The sequence below is a fragment of the Salvelinus fontinalis genome, chromosome 42 (genome assembly GCF_029448725.1).
Source record: "Salvelinus fontinalis isolate EN_2023a chromosome 42, ASM2944872v1, whole genome shotgun sequence".
NCBI lineage: Eukaryota > Metazoa > Chordata > Actinopteri > Salmoniformes > Salmonidae > Salvelinus > Salvelinus fontinalis.
The window spans coordinates 23,032,101-23,041,715 of NC_074706.1; the positions used below are offsets into that span (position 1 = coordinate 23,032,101).

The 9,615-nt window shown below is 43.6% G+C and overlaps 1 protein-coding gene across 2 annotated transcripts; it reads left to right on the plus strand.

Moving 5' to 3' along the window:
* Nucleotides 1-1,172: 1,172 nt before the first annotated feature.
* On the plus strand, nt 1,173-9,051 carry LOC129841170 (zinc finger protein with KRAB and SCAN domains 1-like). 2 transcript variants are annotated; one of them, XM_055909316.1, is made up of 4 exons: nt 1,173-1,733; nt 1,838-2,077; nt 2,472-2,602; nt 7,485-9,051. In XM_055909316.1, exons 2-4 carry the CDS (start codon nt 1,846-1,848, stop codon nt 8,676-8,678), a joined length of 1,557 nt encoding a protein of 518 aa, XP_055765291.1. In that variant the 5' UTR covers nt 1,173-1,733; nt 1,838-1,845; the 3' UTR covers nt 8,679-9,051. The 2 variants fall into 2 exon arrangements, with proteins under 2 accessions (XP_055765291.1, XP_055765290.1); XM_055909315.1 differs by having other exon boundaries at nt 1,173-2,077.
* Nucleotides 9,052-9,615: the final 564 nt, after the last annotated feature.

Genomic DNA, 9,615 nt, shown 5'->3' on the forward strand with positions numbered 1-9,615 from the left:
AGGCCTGATCACCAACAAGTGAGGAGGTCAGGGACCTGGCAGTGTGGTGCCAGGACAACAACTTCTCCCTCAACATCAGCAAGACAAAGGAGCTGATCGTGGACTACAGGAGACTGAGGGGCGAGCACGCCCGATCCACAGGACTTTAGTGGAGCATGTCGAGAGCTTCAAGTTCCTCTGTGCCCACATCATCAAGGACTTAACTTGGTCCTCTCACACCAGCACAGTCGTGAAGGTGAGACAGTGCCTCTTCCCCCCCCAGGAGGTTTGAAAAGATTTGACATGCCCCTTCAGATCCTCAAAAAGTTATACACCATTGATAGCATTTTGACTGGCTGCATCACCGCTTGGTATGGAAACTGCACTGCCCACGATTGCAAGGTGGTACAGAGGGTGGTGTAGATGGCCCAGTACATCACTGGGGCCAAGCTTCCTGCCATCTTGGACCTCTATAACAGGCGGTGTCAGAGGAAGGGACGGAAAATTGTCAAAGACCCCAGCCACAGACTATTGCACAGCAAGCAGTACCAGAGCGTCAATTCTGGGACCAAAAGGCACCTGAACAGCTTCTAACCCCAAGTCATAAGAATGCTAAACAAGACTGCTAAATTGCATCCTCCTTCAAAACTTGAGACACCTGTGGCATTGTGTTGTGTGACAAAACTGAACATTTTAGAGTGGCCTTTTATTGTCCCCAGCACAAGGTGCAACTGTAATGATCATGCTGTTTAATCAGCTTCTTGATATGCCACACCTGTCAGATGGAGGGATTATCTTGGAAAAGGAAACATGCTTACTAACAGGAATGTAAACACATTTGTGCACAAATGTTTCTCAAATGAAGCTTTTTGTGCATATAGAACATTTCTGGGATCTTTTATTTCAGCTCATGAAACATGGGACCAACACTTTACATGTTGCGTTTATATTTTTGTTCAGTATACATGGAATAAAGTCAGTCATTCTATTCTTCTGTACTCTATTAATGCTAACACTGTGGCGTTGTACGAATACCCATAGTATAACATACTTAAACTGCATACTCATTCCAGCGTTTGATCTAGTATAATTCACTCATCTTTTTGACTCACGTGTTTGACAACAGCTGATAATCAGATAAATTGACGCCTGTACCAAAAATAACGAATTGCGGGAGTCAACGCAATCAAGCATTAGGTGAAACGTTCAGCTTTATAATGCTGCGTTCATGTCTTAGTCAGAACTACAAATCTCGGACATTTCCAAATTGCTACCGGTTGTATTTATAGGCGTTCGTCGAATCAGTAGATCGGACATTCGGAACAAGATTTTCCTTGTTACGAATAGAATATGAACGCGGCATATTTTCGAAATTTCACATAATATAAAACGTTATTTTTTCGCATACTACGACCCGTACGCTAGTATGGGTATTCGGACACTGTACTGTTCTTTCTAAACAAGTCTGCTCTCAGCTTGAAAGATAATGATCATAGGATATGTTATGTGTAATATAATGTAATAAGAATTACCGTGTTTCAAACAACAGCGCGCATTCCTTTCCATTTAACCAAACCCTTTGAAATACAGTACGACGCCAACAAATAAGACCCTTTCTCTTCAGTGTAAACGGAAGCGAACAGTGACCAGTAACGATTTCCCCTTTAGCGTTTTTGTTGTTATTTAGACTTTTATTAACGCCGTGGAACTCAATATGACTCATTTACCTGCACAGAACCACATACTTGTCTAAGGTAGTGTTTAATTCACGTTGGTTGATAGCTAGCTAAGTTAGCTGCTAACTAAGGTTAGCTAAAAATGGCTAACGTGAACAGTATGGTTTTTCACACTCAAATAGCTTCCATCATGGAGGTGCTAGCGAATGCAGCCGTGGCAGAGATCTGTAAAGTCGTAGACGACGACTATGCAGTGTTTCGTTTGGAAATAACTCAAAGCCAGAAAGAAAACAGGACATTGCGGAGGAAACTACAGCTACTGGAACTGAAGGTGTCACGGGAGCGCGCAGAGAGGACATTGCGAGAGCTCGCCAGTCCCAGTAGTGTCAAGATCCTCGACCGATACAGAGGAGTGGAAAGAGGTACAGTTTGGAGAAGGCCGAGGCTGCGCGGCTTGTTGGCGTTCATGTATAGCTCAGTGCCCGTCACCCGTTCCGTACATGTGTTGAGATGTGTTACCCAGAATTGAGCGTTTGTCAGTTTTGATAGTTTGCAATAATTCCCCTGATTTACTTAGCTATCTTGCACAAAGACACAATACGATATTGTAACCAGATCCTTGATGTACTGCATTTCCTATTATTTACTCAATGAAAACAATTTGATGCATATAACATGTCAATCAATAAATAGTATGAGGTGATGAAAAGTGTTACCTCACACCCTAGCCAATTCTAGACAGTGTCAATAGTGTATAATATAGCGTTGAACATTGACAGTATCTAACCACCTCTTTACCCCTAATCGCTCTCTCAGGTGAAAGACATCTCACTGGAGGACACAGAAGCTTTGTGATGCTAAAGGCACACAATACATGGAGAGAAGACCAACCAATCACTGTTGATGAGGGGAGTGGAACCTCAACCCAGCACGTTATCTTGATAGAGGTTAGTGTAATAGTGTTGCATAACACATTACAGTTACTTTGTAAATCAAATGTGGCCTGTATTTCAGAAAGGCTCCACTCATCCTTCATATGATGTGCGAGTACCCTGCAGTTAAATGCTTCTGGGACAAAGTTCATTTCAAAGTGCATGAATGTAAATATTAAATGTGTTGAATCTACTGTATTACTTAACTGATAGCTCCTTGAATCTCTCAATCATTAAGAGACTATTACTGCTGGCAGGCAGTGCTACTGCAAAAAAGAATAAAGGAAAATATATTTAAAAAACACACACACACTACTGTTCAAACGTTTGGGGTCATTGGTACAGTTGTATGTACAGTTGAAGTTGGAAGTTTACATACTTAGGTTGGAGTCATTAAAACTCGTTTTTCAACCACTCCACAAATTTCTTGTTAACAAACTATAGTTTTGGCAAGTCGGTTAGGACATCTACTTTGTGCATGACACAAGTAATTTTTCCAACAATTGTTTACAGACAGATTATTTCACTTATAATTCACTGTGTCACAATTCCAGTGGGTCAGAAGTTTACAAACACAAAGTTGACTGTGCCTTTTTAAACAGCTTGAAAAATTCTAGAAAATTATGTCATGGCTTCTGATAGGCTAATTGACATAATTTGAGTCAGTTTGAGGTGTACCTGTGGCTGTATTTCAAGGCCTACCTTCAAACTCAGTGCCTCTTTGCTTGACATCATGGGAAAATCAATTGAAATCAGCCAAGACCTCAGAAAAAAAACTGTAGACCACATCTCTGGTTCATCCTTGGGAGCAATTTTCAAACGCCTGAAGGTACCACGTTCATCTGTACAACGCAAGTATAAACACCATGGGACCACGCAGCCGTCATACCACTCAGGAAGGAGACGCGTTCTGTGTCCTAGAGATTAACGTACCTTGGTGCGAAAAGTGCAAATCAATCTCAGAACAACAGCAAAGGACCTTGTGAAGATGCTGGAGGAAACGGGTACAAAAGTATCTATATCCACAGTAAAGCGAGTCCTATATCAACATAACCTGAAAGGCCGCTCAGCAAGGAAGAAGTCACTGCTCCAAAACCGCCATAAAAAAGCCAGACTACGGTTTGCAACTGCACATGGGGACAAAGATTGTACTTTTTGGAGAAATGTCCTCTGGTCTGATGAAACAAAAATAGAACTGTTTGGCCATAATGATCATCCTTATGTTTGGAGGGAAAGGGGGATGCTTGCAAGCTGAGGAACACCATCCCAACCGTGAAGCATGGGGGTGGCAACATCATGTTGTGGGGGTGCTTTGCTGTAGGAGAGACTGGTGCACTTCATAAAATAGATGGCATCATGAGGTAGGAATATTATGTGGATATATTGACGCAACATCTCAAGACATCAGTCAGGAAGTTAAAGCTTGGTCGCAAATGGGTCTTCCAAATGGACAATGACCCCAAGCATACTTCCAAAGTTGTGGCAAAATGGCTTAAGGGCAACAGTCAAGGTATTGGAGTAGCCATCACAAAGGGATTGACCTCAATCCCATAGAACATTTGTGGGCAGAACTGAAAAAGCGTGTGTGAGCAAGGAGGCCTACAAACCTCAGTTACACCAGCTCTGTCAGGAGGAATGGGCCAAAATTCACCCAGCTTATTGTGGGAAGCTTGTGGAAGGCTACCCGAAACATTTGACCCAAGTTAAACAATTTTAAAGGCAATGCTACCAAATACTAATTGAATGTATGTAAACTTCTGACCCACTGGGAATGTGATGAAAGAAATAAAGACTGAAATAAATCATTATCTCTACTTTTATTCTGACATTTCACATTCTTAAAATAAAGTGGTGATCCTAACTGACCTAAGACAGGGACTTTTTACTAGGATTAAATGTCAGGAAATTGTGAAAATCTGAGTTTAAATGTATTTGGCGAAGGTGTATGTAAACTTCCGACTTCAACTGTGTACAGTCGTGGCCAAAAGACACACACATTAATTTCCACAAAGTTTGCTGCTTCAGTGTCTTTAGATATTTGTCAGATGTTACTATCTAATACTGAAGTATAATTACAAGCATTTCATAAGCGTCAAGGGCTTTTATTGACAATTACATGAAGTTGATGCAAAGAGTCAATATTTGCAGTGTTGACCCTTCTTTTTCAAGACCTCTGCAATTCGCCCTGGCATGCTGTCAATTACCTTCTGGGCCACATCCTGACTGATGGCAGACCATTCTTGCATAATCAATGCTTGTAGTTTTTCAGACTTTGTGGGTGTTTGTTTGTCCACCCGCCTCTTGAGGATTGACCACAAGTTTAATGGGATTAAGGTCTGGAGAGTTTCCTGGCCATGGACCCAAAATATCTATGTTTTGTTCCCCGAGCCACTTAGTTATCACTTTTGCTGTATGGCAAGGTGCTCCATCATGCTGGAAAAGGCATTGTTCGTCACCAAACTGTTCCTGGATGGTTGGGAGAAGTTGCTCTTGGAGGATGTGTTGGTACCATTCTTTATTCATGGCTGTGTTAGGCAAAATTGTGAGTGAGCCCACTCCCTTGGCTGAGAAGCAACCCCACATGAATGGTCTCAGGATGCTTTACTGTTGGCATGACACAGGACTGATGGTAGCGCTCACCTTGTCTTCTCCGCACAAGCTTTTTTCCAGATGCCCAAAACAATCGTAAAGGGGATTCGTCAGAGAAAATTACTTTACCCCAGTCCTCAGCAGTCCAATCCCTGTACCTTTTGCAGAATATCAGTCTGTCCCTGATGTTTTTCATGGAGAGAAGTGGCTTCTTTGCTGCCCTTCTTGACACCAGGCCATCCTCAAAGTCTTCACCTCACTGTGCGTGCAGATGCACTCACACCTGCCTGCTGCCATTCCTGAGCAAGCTTTGTACTGGTGGTGCCCCGATCCCGCAGCTGAATCAACTTTAGGAGACGGTCCTGGCGCTCGCTGGACTTTCTTGGGTGCCCTGAAGCCTTCACAACAATTGAACCGCTCTCCTTGAAGTTCTTGAAGATCCGATAAATGGTTGATTTAGGTGCAATCTTACTGGCAGCAATATCCTTGCCTGTGAAGCCCTTTTTGTGCAAAGCAATGATGACGGCACGTGTTTCCTTCCAGGTAACCATAGCTGACAGAGGAAGAACAATGATTCCAAGCACCACCCTCCTTTTGAAGCTTCCTGTCTGTTATTCGAACTCAATCAGCATGACAATGATATCCAGCCTTGTCCTCGTCAACACTCACACCTGTGTTAACGAGAGAGTCACTGACTTTTGTGGCATGGCTGAAATGCAGTGGAAATGTTTTGGGGGGATTCAGTTCATTTGCATGGCAAAGAGGGACTTTGCAATTAATTGCAATTCATCTGATCACTCTTCATAACATTCTGGAGCAAATGCAAATTGCCATCATACAAACTGAGGCAGCAGACTTTGAAAATTAATATTTGTGTCATTCTCAACTTTTGGCCACGACTGTTTTTTAAAATATATATCACACCTACTTTCATATTTTTTACTTTGCTTCCAGTCCCAAAAAGGGAATAGGGAGAGTTTTCCCTGGTCGCCGAGAGGGGGAGTGTGGATGTAAAAGCTTCTTCGGTTGATTATGGGGTGGGAACTGACAACTAACCTGTGTTTCTAGGCAGGGTGGGAAGGGGTCGAAAACATGGTTTCCATGTGTAGTGGGCGGAAACATGTTGAGCTGGGGGGGAATGACATTAGAGGTCTTCACGGATAAAAACCTGTACCCGAATATCCCAGACCCAATCCGGGGCCCAGAATTCTAAATAATATCACAGGTCTGGGTTGGATCCGATTGATTGTCACGGGTCTCGGGTATGTGTAATTTTAACTGAACTGTCTGGAAGGGCCCGTACAGAACCAAATGGGACTGCTGTAGCAGAGAGAGATTTCATAATTCATGCTGCTGCTCTTGCTTTTCATGAGAGTGTAGCTGATTGTTGTTGTTGGCCAATCATAAGTCATCAAAGCAGATATTGGCTACAGTCGTTGGGCCTTGTTCCGTGTCGCAAAAGTTGGGAGATATCTAATCAATGGAAGGTGGAATTAAAATGTATGGAATTAAAAGTTAAAGGAGAAGGATAGGCTACAACGACCAAGAGCCAACAGGTAGCCTGCTTCTTAATATTCTGAATGGAGTTGTTACACATGCACTGCAGCCTCAATTAGCCTAACTAGCTTCTCCTGGTTTGATGCAGTCAAGACAAGTACTACGTGGGCATATTTCATAATAAATAACCTAGCTATGGCAGCTAGCGGCAGGTAGCCTAGTGGTTAAGAGCATTGGGCCAGTAACCGAAAGGTTGCTGGTTCAAATCCTGAGACGAAATCTGTCTGTGCCCTTGAACAAGGCACTTAACCCTAATTGCTCCAGGATCGTCGTCAATAATGGCTGATCCCTGGCCGTGACCTGCAACAAATAAATGTCCAATTCACATGTGTATAATACACACTTGTACATGTCTCTATATTTGAAAAATGTATTTATGCATATCTGGTCCGAGTGGGAAAGCCCCAGGTCCATTTCATAACAGGTCCAACTTTTTGGACCCGTGAAGATGTCTAAATGGGATGGTGAGTTGGTGGTGTAGGACCATCTCTTATGTTACTCTTACTCTCTTCTTTACACCAATTTTATTATTACAAAATCTGTGTGATCAATATGATAATTTCTCTATGTTTTTCTTTGGAAGCCTACAGATTCATGTTGTATAAACTGTGTAAATTGAAATGAATATTGTACCCCCCCCCCCCCCAAAAAAGACAGGTCAAATACAAACTTGGTCCAAAAATGTACTTCCCTACGGCATTGTTATCCAATTCTACTCATGTACCGTTAATAACCTCCTCTCTTGTGTCAGTCTGCAGATGCAGAGGCTGCAGGTCCTGGGGTCAAGCAGGAGAAGACTGAAGGAGAGGAGGAACCATGGCACAGCAGAGACATCCAGACTGGAGCTCATCCTGTAGCCACGGAGGACCCCACCACTGCCACAGTACAGCCCATGACCCGACGCAGCATCAAGGAGGTCAGTGGAACGCCAAACGCCGTCCTCAAGTCAGAGACCAATACCAAGACTTTAACAGGGCTGGGCTGTCCTGCTCCACGCTCAGAATATTTCCATTACGGTAACCCGAGGATGGTTCTGTCCCATCAGAACTCAGGTGACACGTTACAGACTGGCAATGATCCGTCCTGTTCATACACTACAGAGACAGAGATACCTGGTGACATGTCTGTGAGCTTAGATACACAGACTAATCCAATAAGAGAGGACTGGAACCAGTACAGTACTAGAGTATACTCTGAAGGGTGCCTAGATGAGAAAGGAGAGGGTCTCGTCGTAGATGAGATGACTGTGAAAGTGGAGGGCGATGCTCCTGTGACATTGAATGCAGACGAGGCTCACTTCGGAGAAGGACACTCGCAGGGAAACTCCAGTGAATTCTTAGACTACAGGGAAAGCTTAGAGACAAATCTAAAGGTCCCGACCCACTCCCCTTTACACCCAGTGTCCATGTCAATGGCACCTTCCGATTCACAAGGCCGCATCTTTTTCGATCAGGTATTGAACTCAAACGACCAAAGGGCCAAGCCGTGGGGAGAGGGAGCAACAACGGGCGGTAAAGAAAAGCAGTTCTTCTGCATGTTCTGTAACAAAGGCTTTAGCTGCCCACAGAAGGTGGAGATCCACCAGAGAGTCCACACAGGGGTGAAACCCTTCATCTGTACCCAGTGTCACATGCGCTTCGCCCATGCTGGCAACCTGAAGAGGCACCAGCGGTTCCACACAGGGGTAAAACCCTTCAAATGTACCCAGTGTCACATGCGCTTCACCCAGGCTGGTGACCTGAAGAGGCACGAGAGGGTCCACACAGGGGAGAAACCCTACAGCTGCCCCCAGTGTGAGAAGAGGTTCTCCCGTCAGGACCAGCTTAAGATGCACCTGAAGGTCCACACGGGAGAGAAGCCATTCGCCTGTACTCACTGTGGAAAGAGGTTTTCAGAGAGGACCTACCTCAGGATGCACCAGCAGAAACACCATTCCACTCTATAACATAGAAAGTAACCATTCCACTCAATAGCTTCTGACGTTTAGATCAAACCCTACATTAAAAGACTAAGATGAATGTTCATTGTTGTCAGCAGAAAAGATCAACAGATACATCTGAGCACAAGAGAGTAACAGATTTCTCTGAATATTCCTGGGTAGAATATTGCATCCAGACATTGTGATATATCTATAAGGCATAAATAAGCCTACAATAGTCTGTAACATATTGTGTTTGTACTGTGTAGGCTATATGATGTTCACACATTTTCCCAAGACACTTTTAATGCAGATTTGTAGTTGAGACATGTGTATGTCTGGTTTTCATATGGTGTATTTAAAACTTGTTTGTTTAATAAACACAAAATTTGACTTTTCATTCTAAGACTTTCATTGAGACTCTCTTTAGTATACATCACATCTGATCTCACGCTTTCTAACCAATATACACTTACTAAATATACCTACACACTAACACCTATTGTACACGTCAAAATAGTTTAGTCAGGTTTGTCTGACTTTTGACTTACCATAGCTGAATCATATTTATGTCCACCATAATGGGTTTAACAACAATGAAGTCATTCTGTAACTACAGTATAAGACTCAAGCATAGTGGGGATGGGTAAACACTCCATGTTGAAAGTGTGATTATTGTCTGTGTGTACGTACCTGAGGGAGTGTATGTCTGTGTAATCTGTATCACCTGTCTCTTCCAGGGGGATGAGCGTCAGGAGGTGCTGCTGGTGGAGGAGGGTCTGGGGAACCCTGAGGGGACAATGGTCATGGAGGACAACCAGACTACACCTCCTCCTGAACCCACAGAGGAACCAGCTGAGCAGCACAGGACCACACAGTCTCACTGAGGTGAGCCCACTAAACTACTGTCTGAATGGTATTATTTCAGGGCCCGTATCCACAAAGCCTCTCAGAGTAGGAGTGC

What these genes read in the sequence shown, in the direction of transcription:
- LOC129841170 (XM_055909315.1), top strand. Translation starts at nt 1,798, where the DNA reads ATGGCTAACGTGAACAGTATGGTTTTTCACACTCAAATAGCTTCCATC. An exon ending in ATACAGAGGAGTGGAAAGAG is followed by an intron (nt 2,078 to 2,471) that starts GTACAGTTTGGA and finishes TCGCTCTCTCAG; the next exon opens with GTGAAAGACATCTCACTGGA. An exon ending in AGCACGTTATCTTGATAGAG is followed by an intron (nt 2,603 to 7,484) that starts GTTAGTGTAATA and finishes CTCTTGTGTCAG; the next exon opens with TCTGCAGATGCAGAGGCTGC.